The sequence below is a fragment of the Trichomonascus vanleenenianus genome, assembly GCF_965637985.1.
Source record: "Trichomonascus vanleenenianus strain CLIB 3782 genome assembly, contig: TRVA0_044S, whole genome shotgun sequence".
Lineage (NCBI taxonomy): Eukaryota > Fungi > Ascomycota > Dipodascomycetes > Dipodascales > Trichomonascaceae > Blastobotrys > Blastobotrys vanleenenianus.
The window spans coordinates 44,534-68,109 of NW_027481843.1; the positions used below are offsets into that span (position 1 = coordinate 44,534).

General features: G+C 50.2%; 11 protein-coding genes across 11 annotated transcripts; 8 read left to right on the plus strand and 3 right to left on the minus strand.

Moving 5' to 3' along the window:
* Nucleotides 1-175: 175 nt before the first annotated feature.
* Nucleotides 176-1,768, plus strand: TRVA0_044S00716 (F-box protein; the record flags this gene model as incomplete). Its single annotated transcript, XM_076686802.1, has 1 exon — nt 176-1,768. The coding sequence occupies one exon, from the start codon at nt 176-178 to the stop codon at nt 1,766-1,768; it is 1,593 nt and encodes a 530-aa protein (XP_076538960.1).
* A 108-nt stretch (nt 1,769-1,876) lies between these two features.
* TRVA0_044S00738 (uncharacterized protein) lies at nt 1,877-3,118 on the minus strand (the record flags this gene model as incomplete). Its single annotated transcript, XM_076686803.1, has 1 exon — nt 1,877-3,118. The coding sequence occupies one exon, from the start codon at nt 3,116-3,118 to the stop codon at nt 1,877-1,879; it is 1,242 nt and encodes a 413-aa protein (XP_076538961.1).
* A 2,337-nt stretch (nt 3,119-5,455) lies between these two features.
* TRVA0_044S00760 (uncharacterized protein) lies at nt 5,456-7,537 on the plus strand (the record flags this gene model as incomplete). The annotated part of the gene is made up of 1 exon (XM_076686804.1): nt 5,456-7,537. One exon carries the CDS (start codon nt 5,456-5,458, stop codon nt 7,535-7,537), a length of 2,082 nt encoding a protein of 693 aa, XP_076538962.1.
* Nucleotides 7,538-7,960: 423 nt separating this feature from the next.
* GFA1 (glutamine--fructose-6-phosphate transaminase (isomerizing) GFA1) lies at nt 7,961-10,569 on the plus strand (the record flags this gene model as incomplete). The annotated part of the gene is made up of 2 exons (XM_076686805.1): nt 7,961-7,965; nt 8,496-10,569. The coding sequence occupies 2 exons, from the start codon at nt 7,961-7,963 to the stop codon at nt 10,567-10,569; spliced, it is 2,079 nt and encodes a 692-aa protein (XP_076538963.1).
* A 1,050-nt stretch (nt 10,570-11,619) lies between these two features.
* Nucleotides 11,620-12,656, plus strand: ECM4 (glutathione S-transferase family protein; the record flags this gene model as incomplete). Its single annotated transcript, XM_076686806.1, has 3 exons — nt 11,620-11,625; nt 11,681-11,722; nt 11,778-12,656. 3 exons carry the CDS (start codon nt 11,620-11,622, stop codon nt 12,654-12,656), a joined length of 927 nt encoding a protein of 308 aa, XP_076538964.1.
* Nucleotides 12,657-13,165: 509 nt separating this feature from the next.
* On the minus strand, nt 13,166-14,452 carry YTM1 (Ytm1p; the record flags this gene model as incomplete). Its single annotated transcript, XM_076686807.1, has 1 exon — nt 13,166-14,452. The coding sequence occupies one exon, from the start codon at nt 14,450-14,452 to the stop codon at nt 13,166-13,168; it is 1,287 nt and encodes a 428-aa protein (XP_076538965.1).
* Nucleotides 14,453-15,062: 610 nt separating this feature from the next.
* Nucleotides 15,063-16,238, plus strand: ERG12 (mevalonate kinase; the record flags this gene model as incomplete). The annotated part of the gene is made up of 1 exon (XM_076686808.1): nt 15,063-16,238. The coding sequence occupies one exon, from the start codon at nt 15,063-15,065 to the stop codon at nt 16,236-16,238; it is 1,176 nt and encodes a 391-aa protein (XP_076538966.1).
* Nucleotides 16,239-16,676: 438 nt separating this feature from the next.
* On the plus strand, nt 16,677-17,990 carry TRVA0_044S00870 (uncharacterized protein; the record flags this gene model as incomplete). The annotated part of the gene is made up of 1 exon (XM_076686809.1): nt 16,677-17,990. The coding sequence occupies one exon, from the start codon at nt 16,677-16,679 to the stop codon at nt 17,988-17,990; it is 1,314 nt and encodes a 437-aa protein (XP_076538967.1).
* A 668-nt stretch (nt 17,991-18,658) lies between these two features.
* On the plus strand, nt 18,659-20,194 carry TRVA0_044S00892 (uncharacterized protein; the record flags this gene model as incomplete). Its single annotated transcript, XM_076686810.1, has 1 exon — nt 18,659-20,194. The coding sequence occupies one exon, from the start codon at nt 18,659-18,661 to the stop codon at nt 20,192-20,194; it is 1,536 nt and encodes a 511-aa protein (XP_076538968.1).
* Nucleotides 20,195-20,599: 405 nt separating this feature from the next.
* On the minus strand, nt 20,600-21,902 carry RPT4 (proteasome regulatory particle base subunit RPT4; the record flags this gene model as incomplete). The annotated part of the gene is made up of 2 exons (XM_076686811.1): nt 20,600-21,634; nt 21,690-21,902. The coding sequence occupies 2 exons, from the start codon at nt 21,900-21,902 to the stop codon at nt 20,600-20,602; spliced, it is 1,248 nt and encodes a 415-aa protein (XP_076538969.1).
* Nucleotides 21,903-22,195: 293 nt separating this feature from the next.
* On the plus strand, nt 22,196-23,539 carry GCD1 (translation initiation factor eIF2B subunit gamma; the record flags this gene model as incomplete). The annotated part of the gene is made up of 1 exon (XM_076686812.1): nt 22,196-23,539. One exon carries the CDS (start codon nt 22,196-22,198, stop codon nt 23,537-23,539), a length of 1,344 nt encoding a protein of 447 aa, XP_076538970.1.
* Between the last annotated feature and the right edge of the window lie 37 nt (nt 23,540-23,576).

A 23,576-nucleotide genomic window follows, 5' to 3' on the forward strand; every position in this document is an offset into this window, starting at 1 on the left:
CGAAATGAGGATCTCTCTCTTCCTTCTAAAGTCTAGCTCTCCTCTCATTAGCTGCATTGCATCTCTCTTCCTCAAGTAGGAAGTCACTTTGCGCAGCTTTCGGGGGTAATAAATACCCTTGCATATACCAGGTCTAGTGGTACAGCTAGTTGGACAGGCGAAAATTTTCAGGACCATGCTCGTTACTGATCTGCCGGCAGAAATCCTGTTATTAATAATTGAACACGTCTCTCCTAGCCAGTTATATGATCTCGCGCTTACCTGTAGATGCTTCAAGCATCTCCTTTATCCCCATCTGTGGGCTGATCTGAGCATTCAACCTAAATCAATGGTCTATTTAGCATCAGGGTCCAGATATAGGCCAGTACTCGATCCAAACGACGGCCCCCCCGTTTTCACGTTCGCGTACAGACGACTGAGCAATCCTAGGCGCCGGCTGGTCGCGAACTCGTTCCTGAGAGAAAACAAATGGGTAAATCACAAGACCAAGCGCAGCTCGCTGCGTGCCTTTTGCAAAGCCCTGGCCCGCGGTGATCTCGACAATATTGTCAAACATGTGCGGTACTTATTCGTAATTCGCCCGTTTTACGGTCCACCGCCCACTGTAAAATACCATTATCAACTATCAGACGTCGCAATAGACCAGGTCTCTGATGCTGTGCTGGAACGCCTGCTGCTAGAAAACGTTCTACCGTCCAAGCTGACGAATTTGGAGGCCCTCGAAGTGCAAAGCAGCGACGACTACTTGCCCGAAAGCATGACGTATCCTCTTATCAACACTATGATCCAGCAATTCAGCAACGTGCGAAAAACGGTGGGGCTTGACTTGTTCAGGCCGGTCTCCCCAAAACTAGCTATGCGCAACGTCACGGCGCTAGTCCTGTACATCTCAGAGATTGACAACTATTTGCAGCTCGTCAGCCTCTTCCGCGGCAAATGTCTGCCCAGCGGCATCCGTCGCTTCGAGCTGTCATTCCACCTGAGCTCCTATTTCCAGATAGAAGCTGAGATTCTCGCAAAGTTCTTGTCACAAAGCAGTTCCTTGTCGACACTATCGTTGGAGTCAACGACTATTGTCAACTCCAAAAATGTCAACTGGTTGCCTCCTTCGGTTACCGCGCTGAGAATAGACGACATTGACTCGGAAGATGAGCAGCTGTGTACTTTCGCCAATGGATCTAGCATAAGAGTGCTGAACCTGACCACTGAAAACGGATCGATGTTGGACCAGTCCAAGTTTGGAAGCCTACGTCACGTCGCCCTATGCCCTCTCCAAGAGCCCTCAGACCAGTTTATCGCAAACGCGGTCGCATTACTGCAGACCAACCCCGACATTTGTTTATTGAAGCTCGCAGACATGCCATTCAAGTCAGTGGCCCTTATCCTTCAGCAACAGCTGCCGTCCCAGGTAAAGTGTCTCTATTTGGAGTATTATCCTGAAAACCTTGCCCGCTCAGATACCGATAACGATCCCAACATCCTTGAGTATCTCCTTGAACTACCATCATACTGCGCTGGGTTAGAAGCGCTTTTTCTGGACATGGCTTGCTTCAGTAAAAAGGATATGGTAACTGTGGTCTGGCGCTTTTTAGGGGCCTGCCCCAAGCTCCAAAGGCTGTGTCTTACTTCTGGTAGCATTCAGTGCCATGGGTGGTCTATTAGTGATTATCTCGCTACTGAATTCGACGACCAGTCCTCGATTGTCTTTGAACACACCTGGGATCTAATCGACATTCCCAAGTTCAAAAGCACCTTCCCTGCTCCATGAAATTCGTGAAGCACGATTTGTTGAAGCATGAGCTGTTGTCAAGTCGAAGATTAAATTACATTATATTAAGGCAAGTCATCAGACTGGCGGTCAGGCCGGTTCATCAGGCTAATTAGTCGTGGTCATCATCTCAGTCATTATAAAATCAGGAATCCGGTTCTCTTCAACGGCTGCCTCAATATCGCGTCGACACAGAGGCTCATAAGCACCGTTCTTTGGCCGGAGCGAAGATGCAAGATCATTGAATTCCTCGTCAGTCGGGTCACACAGCAAAACGAGAGTCGCCAAATGGGCATATGCAGTCATTAGATAATCGGCATAGCACTTGTACTGGGGCGCCTTCTGTCGCGGAGACAGGGCAGACTTGACAACGTGCCTCAGGCTTGGCTCTCCCGGGATAACGTTAATCGTCCGTTGGACGGTGAGCATCTCTGCGAGGTCTCTCCCACTGATAATCATCTGGTTCATCACGTTGATAAAGAAATATCCGTCGTCTAGAGTCGGGTCCTCCACTCTAGCAAAGTTCGAGTCAATGTACCGCCCATTCTGCGTCAGCATGACAGGCGAGACCCTGAGGCCGTACTGGGACGCGGCGTATGTGTAAATGCAAATGTTAACCGCGTCGTTGCACGGCATGTTATAGTCCAAAAAGTCGGTCAAAAAACGGCCCGTGGTTTGGGGGGTTCTAAACTTAGCGAACTGGCCAGAGAACAGCGCTCGGGCCAGTCCCACGGCCGTCGGGCGAATCCTACGCACGTTTTCTGTGCAGTTTGTGATTCCCTCCAACTGGCTTAGCACCTTATCGACTTCACCCAGCAGCTGATGCTTGGTTGGATTCAGCACATGGGACTCATGGAACCCATCGAATGCAACAAAAAAGTCCAGCGCAGTCCTATCAGCTTCCCTGAGGTTGCAGAGTGTTTGCTGGACCCGGACAAGCCCTAAAAGTTTCTCAGCGCATATGACCCGCCCTTCATCTCCGCCCAACACAGCTTCGCTGGTCGTAGTCGGGTAGACAACGTTGAACAGATGATCACGTGCCAGGATGCCATAGCGGAGGATGTCCCTGGCTCGGTCTACCCTGTTATTAGAGGAGCACTCCGCCAAAAGCCGCTTTACATGGCCCGTCGTCCGCTTGAGCTCATAGAATATTTCCCGACGGACCGGCGATGCAAAATCTTCACGTCGGGCCTGGATGCGCCCCAGCTGATACTCCACGACGGAATCCCACAGCGCATCGTACGAAGCCGCCTCTCTGAGGTACCGGTTGGTCTCTCCTACAGCGGCAATATCATAGCGAGCATTTTCCAAAACGAGCCCCACTAGTTCGGGCGGCAGGCGATCAAGCATCTCAGTATTAATAAAAAAAGCTTCTTCGGTTGAGATATACACAAGAACTTCGGTAAACAAGTTTCGAAATTTCAGTAAACAAGTTTCCCCGGATGAAGAAAAAAGGCAAGAAAAAAAGAAGGCTATTTTTCTCGCTTAATTTTAAGGGATGCCTCGAGGTGGGGGCCGAAGGCAACCATAAGCTGCATGCGCACGCCCCTCAGCCCCACTTTACCCCAGACTTTCCTTGCGATCTGCGACATGGCTAAATTTCACTGTGTGGGGTAAAAATGGCCCCACTGGCATGACGTAGATGGCTCTAAGAGGGACAAATTCTCGGTTTGTATTGATGCCATCTCTTGCTCAGGCCACTTTTTTTTTTTTTGTGGCAGCTAGCTTTGTAGGCAAGTGTGCATTTTGGTGGGCCTAGTAGGAGTGGGCGCAACCCCGGGCGGCCGTATACATCCGAAGGCGGGTTTCGGAAGAACCATAAATAGAAGCCCGTGTGGTCTGTGCGGCACTGTCACGTGAGGATGCATGCAGCCAGAGTTTTACCTCCGCCGCGGGGCCTGCGGCGGTAACCAGACCCTTCCAATTCAAAGTGGTAAAACGTACGTCCTATATTTTTATCAGTAATGTCGAAATAAATCCGCTATCACTCTCCTGATGAGGAATTAACATCTGCAGAGCCCACTCCTAAGAGACTGAAAAGCGGCCATGAATTACATTATTATTCGGGGCATGATAGGAGAACAAGGCTGAAGATAATTTGGGACAGCGAGAGGCATATTATGAGTTCAACAATCAGTATCAAGCTCCACTTGGAAGACTACAAGACGAGCATACTCAGTCTGCACCAACCAACTCTTCCAGCGACTCACCGCCAGCCCGCTCTGCGAGTGACCCATTACAGTCAATGTAATATCAAATAAACGTTTCTAACGCATTCGGAATACAATGGGGAAAAATATAGGTAATCAAGTAATATTGTACCGGTACCATTGGTACGACTGGTATCAGTAAAGAATGAGGTCCAGATGAATTGAATTCCCACAATGCCTGCAAGCTGCTACTGTAATCGGGATAGCAATGCTGCAAAGGCTCCATTGAAAGCATCCGGGGATTAAGCTGAAATACACTACAGTTCCGGTAGTTTAAGATTTTGCCGGTACGATATCCGAAGTGCGTTAGAATGTTGCAAAAGGCTAATTCTGATCATCACTTTTAAGCATATTTCAGAATATCTCAGCCATAGTAACTTACGCCTGACTTAACTTAACTTAATCAACGTAGTTATTAACGGTTATCGGTACTGATTAAACAGTACAAAAAAAAAGAGAAGTAACTGGATAACTGTACTAAAAAACGAACAACTCAACGCCGTTAGCTACCGCCGGTACTAGGTACTGTACTTGATATGTGAAGTACAGGTACCAATACGAAGAACTAATAGCGTACCAATACGAACAAAGTTAACAACTGAAACCAAGTGGATTTAATAGAAACCTCTATAAGGCCTGGAGCTGCTCAGAAAGCCTATGCAGTGTATCATGTTTCATTCGTATAATTCGTGGAGGTTACGGTAGTGCCACTTAAGTAAAGCACACATGTGCCGCATTGCAACATAAGGCACGCCCTTTCTTGAGATCTATGTCTCAACTTTACTCCAGCTATCATCATCGCCCATCACACCATCACTAATGACATAAATGCAATGCTTCCTCTATTTTTTTAATAATTGCGACATGTAGTGTATTGGATTACTAGGCAGCCGCGCTAATGTAAACAGTAATCGTCAGGTACCAACCACGTCTTTCAATCGGCGATCGCAAGCATACCCTACGAAACCCGCCCACGTCACCTAAAAAAAGATGAGACTGGTGTCTCTCAGGTTTGGGAGATCGCCGGCAGCCTTGTATATATAGAACCGGGTGTGCTCATGGTTTATAGTTCAATATTACATCCGTCATATACGGTATATCTCAAAAGGCAGTTTGAAAAAGCGGTTATGCGCCGGCGAACGTGCCCGACAGGCCCTAGAAAGCATACATCATGCGTAAGAGGCGTGTACAGTACGTGGAACATGTCAGCCCAGCCGCATGCACGGGTGAGACATCGAAACAGAGTGATTGACCGAGCAAGCCACTCGAATAAATTTGGAACTTTTGGACATGGCTGGCTGATAATATCGACGAAAGAAGCTTAGGAGGAACATGTATATTTTATATATATTATAGATTAAAGTTTTTAGACACATTGACCTCTTTTTCTCTTCCTTCCACATCTTTTTTTTTGCCCTCACTTGCAGTGGTATTTTGTATTCACAGGTTCTTGTGAACAGATACTTTAGCATTTATTATGGTTGCGCAGAGTCAGAAACCTGCGCGGGTAAAGAAGGTCCACCAGGAACGCAGGCGCAGTGGTCCGGCACATGCCAATGAGAGCTCAGCCGGGGCGTTCAGTGACGTGATGATGTCTCTTGCGCCCCGAGAGCTCGTGTTTGTCGACCCCGTTATTAATAGCGCTATCCTTGCCAGTGCGAAGAAGGATTTAAGCAACGAGGACCCATTAAGCGTTGAGGAGCTGTTACCGCAGTTTGAACAGCCGTGTTACGCCAAGGGCCGTCTGATACTGCGCAAGTTCGTCCATCGCGACATATTTACGTGGTATTCATCGCAGAATCGCAAAGTACCCCGAGATCTAGTGTTTGCCGAGGAGTATCTGATAAAGCGGGACTCGATACCGATTCCTCCGAGAACCACCAGTATTTTCGTAAAGGAGAACAGAGGAGCCATCTATCCTGCCCTGAACAACCACTTTTCTACAAGAGACTTCTCATTTGGACCAGAAAATTTCAATCCGCGACCCATTACACCGCCTCCGGTGGAAATGTCGGAATCAGAAGACAGCCTTTCTCCAGGGCTGACCTCGGCGGGGTCTCCGCCAAGTTCGATTTCTTCGGTTTCTTCGCCCGAAATGGAGTCGTGCAAGACGTTGAGGGTTATTAAGAAGCGCAAGTCGGCTGTGGACATTCAGCGGTCGCTGGGCGTGGACAATAAGAAGCGCATAAACCACCGGAAAAGCATATCCGATTTTGTTTTTGACGACGAGGAAAACGTCCAATCAAAGAATGGGGTTAACCGGAAGCTCAATGAGTCGTTCAAAGTGGCCTATGTGCCGTTAAATGACGTGGGCGGTGACAGTGATGATGGTGAAGAGGAGGAGGAGGAGGAAATGTTGTCGGGGTCTACTGCGACTCTGACGAACCAGCGCCTTCTTCAAAATGCGAGAGAATCAAGGAATAAATCACGAAGCTCTTCACAGAACAATTCGCGAAAGAATTCCATGCGATCCATGAGCAGCGGAGAGGCAACAATCAGCAACAGTTCAAGCATCAGGCGCACGCGAAGCAAGTCCCTTGACGCGAGCGAGACCAGGAAGCTTCTGCCACGAATTTCGAGCCTGTTTGCCAACAGCTCGCTCAAATGCTCCGACGAAGAAAAAGAAGAGCTCGACTCATTTGACTTTTCAGACTCTTCTCCAACCAACGCTTCGGTCAGCAGAAGCAGTAGCACGCACTATCGCCAGTACGCGAGCCGATACGACGCTCCGCCGCCGATGTCACATCAGCGCCGCACGTTACATCAACAGCCGCACCACAACTCTGTGGACGCTGGAATACCACCTCGAGTGCCTCCGCATGGCACACTATTAACAGGCTCATCGATTGCAGGAACATCAGGGGCCCCACAGAATTATGCTCCCCAGAGTTATGCGCGTCTTGCCGAGATGAAGCTGCAGTCATCGAGCGGTGCGATTGGCCTCGGGGTGTGCGGCGCACAAGCCGCACCCCGTCCCACTATCAACGGCAGCGGGTACCACAGTTACACGCGCAAGTGCAGTTTTAAGAACAAGTCCAAAGGGCACAGCCACAGTGAACCACCGAAAGTAGATGGCGATGTGGCTGTGAAGGTGGCTGATGATGAGCAAGAGGACAGCCTGCCACGGTTTATGCTGCCCGGGTACACTGAGGACAAGCCGCTAGCGGTTGTCAACGGGTCACCCAAGCCTAAGCCACGCAAGAAGGACTTTAAATTTGAAGAGCCCTTCTTCCCTATCCCCAGAGAGCATAAGCCCGCCGGCCGGGGACGGCTCGGCCGCAAGATCTTGTCCTGCTACGACAAGATCAACCATCACCACGCCGGTGGTACGCGGCATTTTTCTGATGAATGGTCCAGCCACTACGAGGCTAGAAGCGTCAGCGGCAGCTATCAGCCGTTCTCCCATCACAGCTCTTCACCAAGCACCCCGCGAACCGAGCTGCGGTCGGACCACCGCCCCCCAGTACCCAAGGATTTGACTCCACTGTGTCTCTTGGGACGAGGCGATAGTCTATGGGATGACAGGGGTAAGGGCTTCCTGGCACGGCACACGAGCTAAAATAGACCGCATATACGTAACGAATTGTATTTATTTATTTGATGATGACGCAGTCGATTGCATATTTCGGAAAAAATAGAGGGACCGTTTTTTAAGGGGTCTATTTTTAGGGATCATGCCGCTTCATCTGGACCCTCATCAGTAATACGTACGGTCTGTGCATTTCAAAATAGAGTAGATATGAACGAAAAGGGAGACGAAGCGATCGACATGTTTATTTACGCGAGAGTGGCATTTTAATTGGCCAGATCAGCCCCTCTCATAAGCCTCCTGTAGCCAAATTTAGAGTGTCGTTTTCGGCTCGGGGCCTGGCGAAGGGGCGAGATGCGGGTGTTTACCAAAACAAAATGTGAAACTATAAAAACCCCTGCACATCCTCGTGTCCTCTTTTTTCCCTCTCATCACCATCCCCTGACTATAAACATGTGGTATGTATATTTGAAATGGACTGAAAAGGACTTTGGCAATTTTGAAGGAATTTCGAAGGTCTTTGAAGGAATTTTGAAGGGCTTTTACGAACTTTGAGGCGATTTTTGAATGTCTTTAAAGGACCCTGATGAAGGACTTTAAACGAGCTTTCAATGATTTTCAACGACTTTGAATGATTTGGAAGGGCTTTTGAAGGACTTTTGTGAATTTTAATGAACCTTGAAGGACTTTAATCAATCATCTTTGATGGAGTTTGAAAGAACTTTGAAGAACGTTGAAGAACTTTGGAGGAATTGAAGTACTTTGAAGTACTTTGAAGGAATTGAAGGTCTTTCGAGATCTTTAATGAACCTTCGTGACCTTTGTTGAAGTACTTTAAAGGACTTTGAATCGCTTTGCAGGAATTGAAGGACTTTTTGAAAAACTTTTAATCACACTTAAGATTGAAAGAGTTTAAGGAACTTTGAAGCACTTTTGAAGGACTTTTCAGCAATTGAAGCAATGGAGAAGAAAAACTAACAAAATGTAGTGGCATTTTCGGGTACATCAACTATCTCGTGCCGAGAACCAAGAAGGAGATCTTCAATTTCCTGCTGGAGGGCCTCCAGCGCCAGGAGTACCGTGGATACGATTCCGCCGGTCTCGCCATTGACGGCACCCAGCCTCAGGAGGTTGAGATCTACCGACAGGTTGGCAAGGTCGCCGCCCTGCGAAAGCTCATTGACGACTCCAACCCAGACACCGAGACGGTGTTTGAGTGCCACGCCGGTATTGCGCACACCCGATGGGCCACCCACGGTGAGCCAAAGCCCATCAACTGCCACCCACAGCGATCCGATCCGCGAAACGAGTTCACCGTTGTGCACAATGGTATCATCACCAACTACCGAGAGATTCGATCCCTACTTGAGTCCAAGGGTTTCCGATTCGAGTCTGACACTGACACGGAGGCCATTGCCAAGCTCGTCAAGTTCATTTACGACAACAACAAGAGCCTCGAGTTCTACGAGCTCGCCAAGCTGGTTGTTAACGAGCTCGAGGGCGCGTACGGTCTGCTCATCAAGTCTGTGCACTACCCATCCGAGCTGGTGGCCACCAAGAAGGGCTCGCCACTGCTGGTGGGCGTCAAGACGGAGAAGAAGCTTAAAGTAGACTTTGTAGACGTAGAGTTCCCCGACATGGTCGAGGACGCCGACATTCTGCCAAACGGCCCCACCACCAGTGTCCACTCTGGGCTCAAGCCACCGGGCGGCGTGGGTGCCTCTGACCTGCGACACTCGCAGTCGCGAGCCTTCATGTCTGAGGAAGGCGTGCCAATGCCGGCCGAATTCTTCCTCGCCTCTGATCCATCGGCGGTCATTGAGCACACCAAGAAGGTGCTGTTCATGGAGGACGACGACATTGCGCACATTTACGATGGCGAGCTGCACATCCACCGAGCGCGACGAGAGGCTGGCGCTTCGACGATTCGAAACATTCAGACGCTGGAGATGGAGCTGGCACAGATCATGAAGGGCAGCTACGACCACTTCATGCAGAAGGAGATCTTTGAGCAGCCCGAGTCGGTCATCAACACTATGCGAGGCCGAGTCGACTTTGAGAACAATACCATCCAGCTCGGCGGTCTGCGGTCCTTCCTGACCACCATCCGGCGGTGCAGACGGCTCATTATGATTGCGTGCGGCACTTCGTACCACTCGTGTCTCGCTGTGCGATCCATTTTTGAGGAGCTGACCGAGATTCCTGTGGCTGTTGAGCTGGCGTCTGACTTCCTTGACCGAAGGAGTCCCGTGTTCCGAGATGACACTTGTGTGTTTGTTTCGCAGTCTGGCGAGACCGCCGACTCCATTCTGGCGCTGCAGTACTGCCTGGAGCGAGGTGCTCTTACGGTGGGTATCGTCAACAGCGTTGGTTCCACCATTTCGCGAATGACGCACTGCGGTGTGCATATCAATGCCGGTCCAGAGATTGGCGTAGCCTCGACCAAGGCGTACACTTCGCAGTACATTGCACTGGTCATGATGGCGCTCAACCTGTCGGACGACCGCATTTCCAAGCAGCAGCGACGAATTGAGATCATCCAGGGCCTCAGTAACATTTCGGGCCAGATTAAGACTGTTCTCGAGCTCAACGACTCGATCAAGAAGCTCTGTGACGAGTCGCTGGTGGGCCAGAAGTCTCTGCTGCTGCTGGGACGAGGCTACCAGCACGCCACTGCTCTTGAGGGCGCCCTCAAGATTAAGGAGATCTCTTACATGCATTCTGAGGGTGTGTTGGCCGGCGAGCTCAAGCACGGTGTGCTGGCGCTGGTTGACGAGGACCTGCCCATCATTGTCATGGCCACGCGAGACTCGCTCTTCCCGAAGGTGATGAGCGCCGTCGAGCAGGTTGCCGCGCGATCGGGCCAGCCCATTGTCATTTGCAACGACGACGCCACCCAGTTTGAGAAGTACAAGACGCTCAAGGTGCCAACCACCGTCGACTGTCTCCAGGGCCTGCTGAATGTCATTCCCCTGCAGCTCATGAGCTACTGGCTGGCGGTCAACAAGGGTGTTGACGTTGACTTCCCTCGAAACTTGGCCAAGAGTGTCACTGTCGAGTAGACGACCCGCTTTAACTTATTATTATTTGGTGTTATTTGTTATAATGTCGCTATGTATAGTTCCTTTCCATATATATACCGTTCCATTGGGTTCATCACACTAGTACTTATACTTGAGCATTCCATTGGGGGGCTGAGCCCCCCAAACCCCCCGTAGCTCCGCTGCGCGGAGGATTAGTTGCCCCTTTTTTTTTTACTGTTATAGACTCAATTGATTCAAGACTGGTTAAATGGATCACTTCTGGTACTTTAAACCCCCGTAGCTCCGCTTCGCGGAGGATTAATTGACCCATTCATACTGTTATACACTCAATTAACTCAAGATTGGATAAGTGAGACGCTATTATTACCTTAGTTGCAGTCGACCTTACAAATGGTGCTGCCACGGTAATAATTTACCCGTCAGATGTACACACGCCACTACCCCAATGTTTATACAGTGTATTGTACTAAGCGATTAAAATAAATAGTGACCCGAAGAGCCTCAATGGGATCTCCGCGAAGCGGAGCTATGGGGGTTTGGGGGCTGGCCCCCAATGTTGGTGACAGTAAGTTACGTCTGTGTTTGAGGGCGGTAGTACAATGCGGGACTGTTGTTACGGGAGGTGGTTGCAGAGTTGGGAGTTTGTGACGGACTGTAACAAGGATTAGTAACACACCTTCCTAGAATTCGTACATAGGAGAACTGGGAGTGTGTTACCAACCGCTATAGCAATCCATTACAGTCACCGTCTACTATTCACAACCACCAGAAGCCACAACCATTATATTGCTCCAAAACCTCCGGAGACGATATGATCAGCGCAAGGACGGTTGCGCTACGGTGGAATATCTGTCTCACGCAATCCTTGTCTACGTGATACACCTCCTTCATCCAACCTTAATAATGATGAGGTGAGCCAGCCACGCGGCTTTAGTAATAATAAATAAGCCGGTGATCCACCCCGGAGGACAGGTATCGCCCATGATAAATATCGCACGAATTCCGACGAGGAATCTGCTGAAGAGCAAGCATTTTATTCATTTGCAAAGAATCCGATTTTATTCCGACATGACTGTATGTTGAATTGTGAACTGTTTGGTGATAGATAAGCTAATTAATGGTGGCGTAGACTCCTAATCAGATTGTAAAGGGCGAGTTCAAGCGACAGGTGGTACGTTGAAATTGATCAATTGAGTTGTGCGGTATACTAACTGGGATGTGATTAGTCTGCGTTCCGAGACTCCATCTCTCGAGAGCCCGGTGCCAAGTTCCCCGCTGAAAAGGGCCGATACCACCTCTATATTCAGTGGGCGTGCCCTTGGGCGTCGCGAGTCATGATTGTGCGGGCTCTCAAGGGCCTCGAGGACATTATTACGTACGACGTTGTTTCTCCGTATCTAGATGAGCGAGGATGGCACTTTGACGACAAGTATAAGGACTCTGTTAACGGTAAGAGTCTGCTCATGGATGTCTACAAGTCGGTGGAGCCAAACTACGACGCGCGACCGACTGTGCCGACGCTGTGGGACAAGAAGACCAAGACCATTGTGAGCAATGAATCTTCTGAGATCATTCGGTTTTTGAACACGGCGTTTGACGATTTGATTGAGCCAAAGTACCAGGGGGTAACGTTTTACCCAAAAGAGCTGCAGTCTAAGATTGACGAGATCAATGCTTGGACCTACGACGAGATCAACAATGGCGTGTACAAGTCGGGTTTTGCGAGCACCCAGGAGGCGTATGAGAAGAACGTAATCACTTTGTTCAAGGCTCTCGACCGGTTCGAGGAGGTTTTGAAGAAGTCTGAGGGCCCGTATATTTTTGGCAAGACTCTAACGGAGTCTGACATTCGACTCTATGTCACCATTGTGCGGTTTGATCCGGTCTATGTTCAGCACTTTAAGTGCAATATTCGAACTATCCGGGACGGCTATCCGGCCATCCACAAGTGGCTGCGAAATTTGTACTGGAACCATGAGGCGTTCAAGAAGACGACAAACTTTGAGCATATCAAGACCCATTACATGGGGAGCCATAAGAAGATCAATCCTTATGGCATCATTCCCGTTGGTCCTCTTCCAAATATTTTGCCCTTGGATGCTTAAAGTTATTGGTATGTAGGAGATTACGAACATATAGCCATTGCTTAAGATTATTAGTATGTAGGAGGTGAATTTTTATGGAGTGTCGAAACATTTTGCCATTGGATGCTTAAAGGTATTGGTATGTAAATTCTAATGGAGTGGGTAGAGTTGGTTACTACCACCGGTTATTACTAGTACTAACTATTAACTCATACCGCTTACAAACCCACAATGACCTGCATATGTAGCTACGGGGCTTAATCAGCATTGTTGAAAGACTTTCATTGACCTATTTCGGCTATTAAAGAGTATATGACCTAGATGCTGTTATCATAATACCATAAAGTACGATCTACTTCGGTATTATGATATTAGCTAGAGTATGGTCATAATACCATAGAGTACGATCTACTTCGGTATTGTGATATCAGTTAGAGTATGATCTATTTTGGAATTAATATCGCATTAACCATGATCTATTCCGGCATTATGGCCCATGCGCATGTTGACCGTGATCTATTCTGGTAGAGTTAAAACTTCGCTTCGTTAATCTGGAGCTTCTTATCCTGGCCAGCAGACACAATGCCCACACTAGAATGCCAATCAGCATCATACACAGCACTCGGAGACTCGCCAGACTCCCGCGCAATCGTGTACATAGCCTTAGTCGCTCGGGTGTCCCAAATTCTCACCGTCCCGTCGTGGCTTCCGGATGCAAACATGTACTCGTTCGTCGGCGACTGAACCAACGACACAACAAAGTTAGTATGCCCAATGAGCTGCGACTGAGTAGTCGTCGTCTTGGACCGAGGGTCGTGCAGCGAAATATGCCGGGCAGAAGAACCACATGCAATAAGACCGTGGCTCAGTGCCGCTACCGACAGCAGCGGGAAGTTAGTCGTCTTGGTATCCACCAATGATCCCGTTTCAATGTCCCACGTTCGAATTGTATGGTCCTGCGACACCGAGTAGACAGCCTGGGCGTCAGAGTGGTGGAAAGTGACGCCAGTGACCGGTGAAGAGTGGCCCGCCAGAATCTGCAAGCACCCTCGAGTTCGGCCCTGCTTCAGCGAGGCAGCCACCTTGCGTCGCTTTCGCGAGCTTGTGCTCTTTGACTCCTCCATTGGCTCTACCTGTGGCAGGTCGTTGTAATTAGTGGACCATACTCTGAGGGTGGTATCGGCGGAAGCAGACACAATCTTGGTGTCTTTGACGGCAATTGCTTCGACAGAGGCAGTATGACCCTGCAAAATAGCCGTCAGCGATCCATTCTTCTGGGAATCAATGTTCCACAGATGGATGGTGCGGTCCATGGACGCCGAGATGAGCGTCTTATAATCCCCCCACTTGACCGACTTGACCGGTCCAGTGTGGCCGCCCAGGGACTTCTCGACTTCACCAGCGTGGCTCCACAGTCTCACGACTCCGTCGTAGGAGCCCGTGGCGATAGTCTTCTGGTGCTTCGTGTGTGGGCATACGTGACACGCCGAGACCCAGTCATCGTGCGGGAACGATGCCAAAAACGACGGCGGCAGAATCGATCTCGTATACTCCAGGGTAAGCGAGTTCTCAGCTGACAGTCCATGGTCTACCAGGTACTTGTCCAAGGATCCTCGCAATAGCTCACCGTCGATAAGGAAGTCGAACGGGATGGGCTTCTCATCGTCTTCTTCTCGCTCCAGCAGCTGATTCACGATCTCCGAGAGACCGTACCGTTTCAGGCCCACGGGGACATATATCGGCTTGTCGGAGACTTTGAGGGTCTCATCCCGTGTCACTAATTGGATCGCGACTCTTCTCTCCTCCTCTGAGCTCATCTTTTTTTCCTCGTTATCTGTCTATCTTGGTAATCCTTCACTCGGAGATATTCCAAATTTTTTTTCACCATTCAGCCGCACGGCTGTGCATTTTTCACTCGTTATAACACTACACTTTATCACCATTCCGTTAATGAACTTTACTTTAACCGGCTGGCCATACCTCCGCGCAGCGGAGCCCTCAGGGGGGTTTGGGGGGACTGGTCCCCCCAAATAGCACCAGGTAATACAATGCATTCGAGGGCCAGCCCTCGAGCTCCCGTAGTTGGGGGCTCTGCCCCCAAACCCCCGTCAATTACGTACGGCTGTGCCTTCATTAAAACACCACATATAGTAACCTCATTAATGAATTGTACTTTAATCGTTTGATCTTAACTCGAAAGACTCCACGAATCTCTGCGTAGCGGAGCCCCAGGGGGGTTTGGGGGGACTGGTCCCCCCAATTACACCAAGGTAAGTAAGTTACTACAGTGTAATGGAATTCGAGGGCCAGTGGCTTCCACCGCGTGGAGGGTGGTCGGAGCTCCGATGCTCTCTCCAGGGGTAAATCGAAGAGATCACGATCTGAACGACGACGACACTGTTGGAGTAGACGCACTGGAAGAGAGAGATGGCAGGAAATTTTGCGGTGAGTGCGCCAGGGAAGATCATTCTGTTTGGTGAGCATTCCGTTGTGCATGCTAAGCCTGCCATTGCTGCGGCCGTGGGGCTGAGGACGTACCTTTTGGTGAGTCCGCCGGAGAAGCCAGGCTGGATCACGCTGGAGTTCCCGGACATCAAGCTCAACAAATCGTGGCCTGTTGACAAACTGCCGTTTGTAGCCAAGTCCGGCAAGATCCCAGACGAGCTGGATGAGGCAGTGGTGGGCAAGATCAACGATCTGCTGGCTGACGTCGAGAACACGTTCCAGCACGCGGCCGCTTTGGCGTTCCTGTACCTGTATGTGTCCATTTGCGACGAGAAAACCGAGGCAAAGTCATATACTGCCCATTCTCTGCTTCCGGTGGGTGCTGGGTTGGGCTCTTCGGCCTCTATTTCCGTCTGTGTTGCGTCAGCTCTGCTCAAAGTGAGCAATTCGTTCGTCCGCGATCCCATTGAAGAGATCAATGCGTGGTCGTTTATCGGTGAAAAATGCATCCATGGGAACCCCTCGGGCATAGACAACGCTGTGGCTACCCGGGGTGGTGCTGTGTACTATAAGAAGCCTGATGTGCTGAGGCCAATCACCAACTTCCCTCCGCTCCAGCTGGTTCTGACTAACACACGGGTGCCACGAAGGACTTCTGAGCTTGTGGCTGGAGTTAAAGAGCTCAAGGAGAGGATCCCCAGCGTTATGGAGCCAATTCTTGACGCCATGGGCAGTTTGGCTGATGAGGCAGACAAGACTCTGAGTTCGCTTGGTGGGGACCCAGTGGCCCTTTCCGCTAAATTGGCAGAGCTCGCGCGCATTAACCACGGCCTGTTGGTGTCAATTGGTGTGTCCCATCCGACCTTGGAGAAGGTGAAGTCGACTAGCGATACTTTGGGCTTGGGTCAGACTAAGCTTACCGGGGCTGGCGGTGGTGGGTGTGCCGTAACGATTGTCACTGCTACCGACGACAGCGAGGCGACTGTTCATGAGAAGATTGAGCGGTTCCGAGCTCAGATGCCGGAGTTTGAGGTGTTTGAGACCCTGCTTGGTGCCAAGGGCGCAGGGTTTGCCGAGGTGGATGCCTCTATCAGCTCGGCCAAGTTTGCCTCTTTCATTGCGTCTGATTACGACAGATTTGCCTGGAAGTATTGGTAATCATGTATCCACCAGCTAATTAACTGTTATGCCAGAAGCCCAGAGGCTCTAACTTGGGGGCCAGCCCCCATACCCCGTCGCCTTACTGAGTTTATTTCGGCAGTTCAAAACAATTACAGCAGAACATAGGAGGGATTGTAGCTTGGCAAAATACAATTGGATTGCAATACGCATGGTTTACATGTACTTGATTATACTTGATCTGTCAGATCTGTCAGCCATGCATTATTGCAGACCGTATATCGTATAATATTGACCAGTCGGCGCCCCGACCCGGTACTTAATGAAATCAGGGGAATGTGAAATCTCCCTTCAAACGGCGCGATATATAGATACGGTGCAATATATAGACATAGATAACTGGTATATAAAGTCGTAAAAATGACTGTAGAAAGATTGTGCGGGCCACTGGAGCTGTACTCCATCCGACGGAACGAAATGAAGATGAGTAGTGTCGTTTTCGTCGCCGCACAGTACACCCAGGAGATCCCCAAGGAACAGCTCTACGCGGCATTGAAGCGCCTGATTGCAAAAGAGCCTTTTCTACGGGTGAACGTATTCTACCAGGGTGGTCAGGCAACCAAAAACCCCCTGTTCAGGGCCCTCACCACAGTAGATCTCGACAGGGTTGTCCTTTATGAACCGACCAAAACGGTCGAGGAAGTCTCCGACGACATTCTCGAGTCGCTGAGACTGCAATATTCTACTCAAGATCCTCTGTGGAGGCTCTATATAGTAGGCGGGAACGAGTACATGTTCGTCTTTGACCATTCATGCTTTGACGGCACTTCGGGTATGCTCTTCCACAGGAAACTTATCCACGAGCTCAATTCCACTGAGGAACAACCCCTAAAAACTACTGGGGGATTGCTAGAATTATCCGAATGCGATGAGCTTCCCCCAACAATTGAGTCGTATAACCAGACGAAACCCAGTTGGGGTCTTCTGGCCCGCGTGGTATGGAACGACATGATCAGGCCACTGTTTGGTGGAAGCAGCGATCCCTATCCCCTGTATGCTGGTCCCGATCCTGCCGTACCCCTGAGCTCTAAATCAGTCTTCCTGGAACTCTCCGCCCAAGAAACTCAGTCTGTCATTGGGTTTGCCAGGGAGCATAAACTGACCGTTAATTCCGTACTTCTCGGAGCCATGGCCCAGGCGGTCGCACGGACTATGCCGGAGGCCACAAGAGGGAGCCACGGGCTCCTTGTGAGCTGCCCTGTCAATGCGCGGCGGTTTATTGGCGAGGACGACTTGGTAGGGAACTATGTGTATCAGCACGAACAATCCGTTACGCCTGCAGACGCGCTGCGTCTCTCAGCGCCTATAGAGGGCGGTCATACAGTAGAGTATATGCAGAGCTTCGACCGGTCGGTCAGGGCCGCCGTTAGCGACCCGACCCTGAAAATAGCTCAGATCGTGGGCCTGCTAGGCGTGGTGGACATTGCCAATTACTTCAAGGGCCAGCTCAAGAAAGCGAGAAAGGCCGCGTTCGAAGTGTCCAATCTGGGTGTCTTTGACTCTGTTAGTACTACCGGCAGTACCTCGGCGCGAGAACCCGTACAGGTGCAGAAGATTATACTCGCTCAGCCGGTAACAGCGCTGGGCGCCCACTATATTGCCAGCGTCGCTACAGTGCGTAATGGGCCCATGGTAATCTGTATCTCGGCTGCCTGCGACGATCCGGCAAAGGCCAAATCGCAAAGTCTTCGGGAGGAGCTTTATGGTATTATTACCTCTCTGACGGCATAATCTATTACGTGGTATTACCTTTCTAGCGGATTATCCAATTACGTGGTATGTACCTCACTAGTGGAATATTCTCTTAAGGTACACCTAGTCCAAGGGAGCCCTTTATCCACGCGAATAACCATCTTACGACGCCTTCATGCATCATGTCCTCTCCCCTGGTTCTCGTGTTTCAAGTCGATTCCTAGTGCATTGGTGATGCTCCTCGGTCCCCGGCGATACTAGTTACGCTCTACTGTATGTATGTTCTTACGTACGGTACTATGGACGGGTACCTAGTGTGTGTACTATGCGTTATTTTTTTTTTTCCTGTCTGGCAGTTGCCGACTCTGACGTATAACGGGTGACGAGGGGCTATGCCTGATCGAGAATAGCCTGATCTTTGGTAAAACCAATGAGCCCAAGAATTTAGGATCGGCTGCCCCTTATTCCCTTACCCCGCCGCTGTGGGAAACATAAAAGCTCAATGGTTCGACATAGTCCAACTAATTTTGGACTCTTAATTGCTGTTTGATATTGGCCAATTGAATTTGGACTCTGAATTGCTGTTTAATATTGGCGTCATACCCGGTTGCATTGGTGTCTTGTGTCCTGCATAATATCCCTAGCAGTTTGAGACCAGCTATAATACCCCACGGTTTCACCAACACAACTCGATAGAACTCGATATAATGTCGGAAAGACCACTTGGTACACTTGAAAAATCATTTGCTATCTCGAGCGAATATAGGCTTGCGACTGTAGTAGCGGTCTCGGCTGAGTACTCGTGTCCTTTGACCAAGCAGAACCTCTTCCCGGCTCTCATCCAGCTGATAAAAGAAGAGCCGCTTCTTTGCTCCAACATATTTGTGCAAAAGAACAAGTACACATTGGTCAAGATAACCGAAACTGACCTCAATGATGTCGTAAAATTCTACCCCAGCATCCCGTTCGGCGAAGACTATATCAACACCGAACTGTTCCCTGACGGACGGGAGCCACTACCGCACAATGAGAAGCGGCTGCCCCTGTGGAGAATCGACGTTCTAGGCAACAGTGAGCTGGTGTGGTCTTTTGATCACACCATTTTTGATGGCCAATCGGCCATCATCTTCCACCGCAAACTACTGCGAGTGCTTCGGGAGATCCACAAGACCAGACGTACGTCATATATTTCCTCTTCTCAAGAGGAGGACGTCAGCTCAATTGCGAAGAGCGGCCCATTGGCCCTGCCATTGCCAATTGAACAGCAGGCCAAGGTTAGCCTACCCATTAAAGTTTTCTTCAAACTGTTCTTCGACCAGATGGTGCGCAATATGAAGGGCAAGAACTCGCCACTAAAATATAAGAAGCATATCATTTATGCAGAGCCACCGCCATTGTGCCCCATACGTGCAAAATTAGTACTGTTGCAGCTTTCAGCTGGCCAGATACGTGCTCTGAAGGAAAAGGCTGGCGAGTATGGTGTCAATCTTACTGCCATGTTCTACTCAGCGTTGACCCAGGCTATCATGCTCCAACTTCCGGAAGAAAAGCTGAGCGCTGAACCGGGCTTGGCATTTGTTACTGACATTCCAGTCAATGCGCGACCGCTCACTTACCGCCCTAATAGGACCAATAACGAGCTGGGAAATCTTGTATTTCTCCATCAGTACCACCATGCTCTGCCAACGTACCTCAACGACAAGACTGGATTCAAGCCGCAATGGGCAAAGGACTTTGAGGAATCACTCAAAGACGTCAAGACGAAGTCTCCGTCCCCGGCGTCGTATCCAATTGCTGGGCTTAGAATGGTTAATCTAAAGAAGTTTTTGACTGAGAGGCTGATGAAGCGAAGAAAGTGTATGGCGGAAATTTCGAATCTGGGCCTTGCCTCGTTTAACGGCGAGGACCCGAAGCCTAGCGATAGTCCGGACGTGTCCTCCTCCAGGAGCCCTGTGGCTGATTCCGACATACCAGAGATTACCAATGTTACGTTCGTGCAGGACGGGTCCAGTTTTGGTGCTGCAGTGATCATGTCTGTTGTAGGGCTTGAGAGAAGCGGCAATGTCAATGTGGTGATTACGGTCTCGGGCGACGATGAGCACTCGTCGATGGCTAAGCGTATTCGGGATGCCTTTGTTAGTCTCCTCGAGTCTGCAACTGCTTCTCCGCATGAGGAAGCCCCTTCAGAGCCAGCCGCAGAGAGAATTAACGATGACAATAGTTATACTACTCCCGTAATCTAATGCTAATTTTTATAATTGTACGTGGAATGTGAAGAATACTCCTCCTATAATCTATCCCTCCGCGCAGCGGAGCTATGGGAGCTCGAGGGCTGGCCCTCGAATACGTTAGAGACTGGAATCCAGAGCGCATTTTCTCCTCCTATAGTCTATCCCTCCGCGCAGCGGAGCTACGGGAGCTCGAGGGCTGGCTCTCGAATACGTTGGAGAGTGGAATCCCAAGCACATTGTTAGAATACAAAATATGTAAATAGCAAAATGGGTTATTTCGTCACAACCAACTCTCTCGAGAAGTTTGGGGACGACAATTCATTATCTCCACCATTTTCTGGTAGTCATGAATTTCACTTTCTCGGAATATTCTCGAAATACATGGTAAATCTATTAAAAATATATATAAATAGACGGTTAAAGCTTTTCGTACTCAATCTTGCCTTCCAGCTTCTTGGCCTCAGCAACCTTTCGTACCGCCTTCATCAGGTCATTCTGAACAATATAGTCTCTGTCATCTCGAATAGCAAAGAACCCAGACTCGGTAACAACGTTTCGGATATCCGCACCATTGAACCCGTCCGACATCTTGACCAACGCCTCATAGTCGATCTCGCCCTGCTTAGTTACATTGGATGCGTGAATCTTGAAGATCTCGAGCCGGCCAACCTCATTGGGCAGCGGAATCTCAATCTTTCGGTCGAGTCGCCCCGCCCGTAACAGTGCCGGATCAAGCGTGTCCGGTCTATTAGTAGCCATGATGATCTTAGTCTTGCCAAGATAGTCAAAACCATCCATCTGGTTCAGCAGCTCCATCAGCGTACGCTGGATCTCTCGATCGGCCGACGTACCCTCGCTAAACCGCCTACCACCAATGGCATCGACCTCATCCATAAAGATAATGCACGGCTCATGCTCCTTGGCATAACCAAACATCTCTCGGATGAGCCGCGCCGACTCACCAATGTACTTGTCTACGATCGCCGAAGCCGGCGAGAAAATGAAATTCGCACCAATGGTCGCCGCTACGGCCTTGGCCAAAAGCGTCTTACCCGTACCGGGTGGACCATACAGCAACACACCCTTGGGCGGTTTGATGCCTACTCGCATAAACAGCTCTGGGTTCTTCAGCGGAAGCTCAATCACCTCTCGGAGCTCTCTAATCTGGTCGTTCAGCCCACCAATGCCACCAAAAGTCAGCTCTCCGGGCTCGAAAGTCGTCATGTTGTACACAAGCGGGTCAACTTCTCGCGGTAGGATGCGCATGATGGTCAGCGTAGTCATGTCCAGGGCCACTCGCACGCCCTGCTTGAGCGCTTCGCGTGGAATTGTGTTCCGGCAGCCTACAATGTACCGTGGTCCATTGGACGCCTTGACAATATATCGCTCTTCATCAAGTCCTTTGAGTACTTCGCCAATGATCTGGCCCACGCTCTGCAGAGCTTTAATATCCTAAAATAACCGTCAGTTAGCTTCAATTCAACAGCAAACAAACACAAAAACGTACATCTTCGGTCTTGTCATATGCCTTGTCCAGTCCTCGAATGCTCAGTCGCAGTTCCTTGAGCTTGGCGTCCCATTCTCGATGCTCTTTCAGCTTGCGTTTGTAGTCCTCAAGGGCCTTTTCTCGCTCGGGGTCCAGTGGCTGTGAGGAGGCCTCGGAGCCTCCTTCTACCGAGTCGAGTGCCTGGAGCAATGGGTCCTGTTCCTCCTGTGACATTTCTTAAATCAATTCGCCTTCAAATCAATCGCCTTTGGTGGTAATTGACCGTCGTATGGAATGAATCGAAGGGTTGTGTTTGTCGGTTGTGGCGTTTGAATCGACGGCCAGTTGCCACCAGGTGGAAGGTTGGGTGACGCGCGGTGGTTGGGAGGTTTCCTGTGCGTGCGCAGGCGTTGGGAGTTTAGCTCGCCTGCGCGCGCGGGTTTTCCTCACAACATTTTTTTGAGCCGGGGCGATCGAGAAAGTGTAGAGACGGTGAGAGAGAAAATTGACCATTGGATCAGTAGAAGATGGAGTTTCAGGCCATAGTGTTGTGCGGCGAGGGCCGCCGGATGGCTCCGTTCTCAGCAGTGAGAGCTAGTGGCATGCCGAAAGGTCTCCTGCCCGTGGTGAACCGGCCACTGGTGTCGTTTGCATTGGACTGGTGCCGCGATGGAGGGTTCGGCCGAATCACCGTCGTCACGCCAAACAGTTTCCTCGGCCAGATGAGGACTTATATTGAAGAGGTGTTCCTGCGGGAGTATCCAGGAATGCGGATCGATGTCGTGGGCACGGATGCCCGGGAGACGGGCGAGATTGTCGGTCAATTGGCGACAACCAACAAAATCACGAGCGACTTCGTCGTTCTGCCGTGCGACTTCATCTCAGAGGCTCCCGCCAGCACGCTCATCGACATCCACCGCAAGGCGAGCGACGGATCTGTGCTGGTCACTGGGTTCTACTACCGCAATGGGTTTGAGAACATTGAGAAGAAGTCGCTTGTTGCCGATTACATACTGCACACTCCGCTGGCGCAGAGGGACCCACGGCTGCTAGATGTTTATGCCAGGGATGTAGTGACTGCCAGCAAGTCAATGAAGGTGCGCATGGCCATGCTGTGGCGCAATTCCCACACGGTTGTGTCGACGAACCTCCTCCGGTCCTCTATCTTCTTCTGCAGCAAAGACGTTCTACCGTTGCTGGAGTCAATTCCTACTAAAGGGCGTACTTGGAACAAGGTTGTGCGTGACGTTGCGCGGAGGTCGTGGCAGCACCGTGACCCATTACCCGGTGTGGCTTTCCGCGTAATTGAGGAGCCGTTTTTGCGGGCAAACAACCTGTCTGCCTACGTAGAGGCCAATCGACACGTTCTCAAGCTGAACGCCAAGTCGCAGGCACTCGGAGGGACCCGCAAAGTCAATGCCGCGCCCACGGGAGAGCCCGCTAAGGTGGCGACTATTGGCGCTGACTCGGCCGTAGGCCGGGACACTGAGATTGGCGAGAAGACTAGCGTCAAGCGAAGTGTCTTGGGTAACAACTGCACAATCGGGCGTAAATGCCGAATTACTGGCTGCGTCGTGCTTGATAATGTTGTCCTTGAAGATGATGTTGTGCTTGAGAACTGTCTCATTGGTAAAGGCGCCATTATTAAGCAGAAGTCGCGGCTAACGAGCTGTCATGTTGAGGGTTCTTTCCACGTGCCCAAGAACACCCAGGCGAAGAATGAGATTCTGGAGAACGTTAACATTGGCGAGTTTGCCGGGGACTCTGAGTCCGAGACTGAATCCGAGATGGAATCAGAAATTGACGAATCCGAGCTCGAGCAGAGCGAGGGAGAGGGGATTGACGACGAAGATGATCTTTTTGAGCGATAATCCTTTTTTTTGCTCCTTGAAAATGGTAGAAAATATC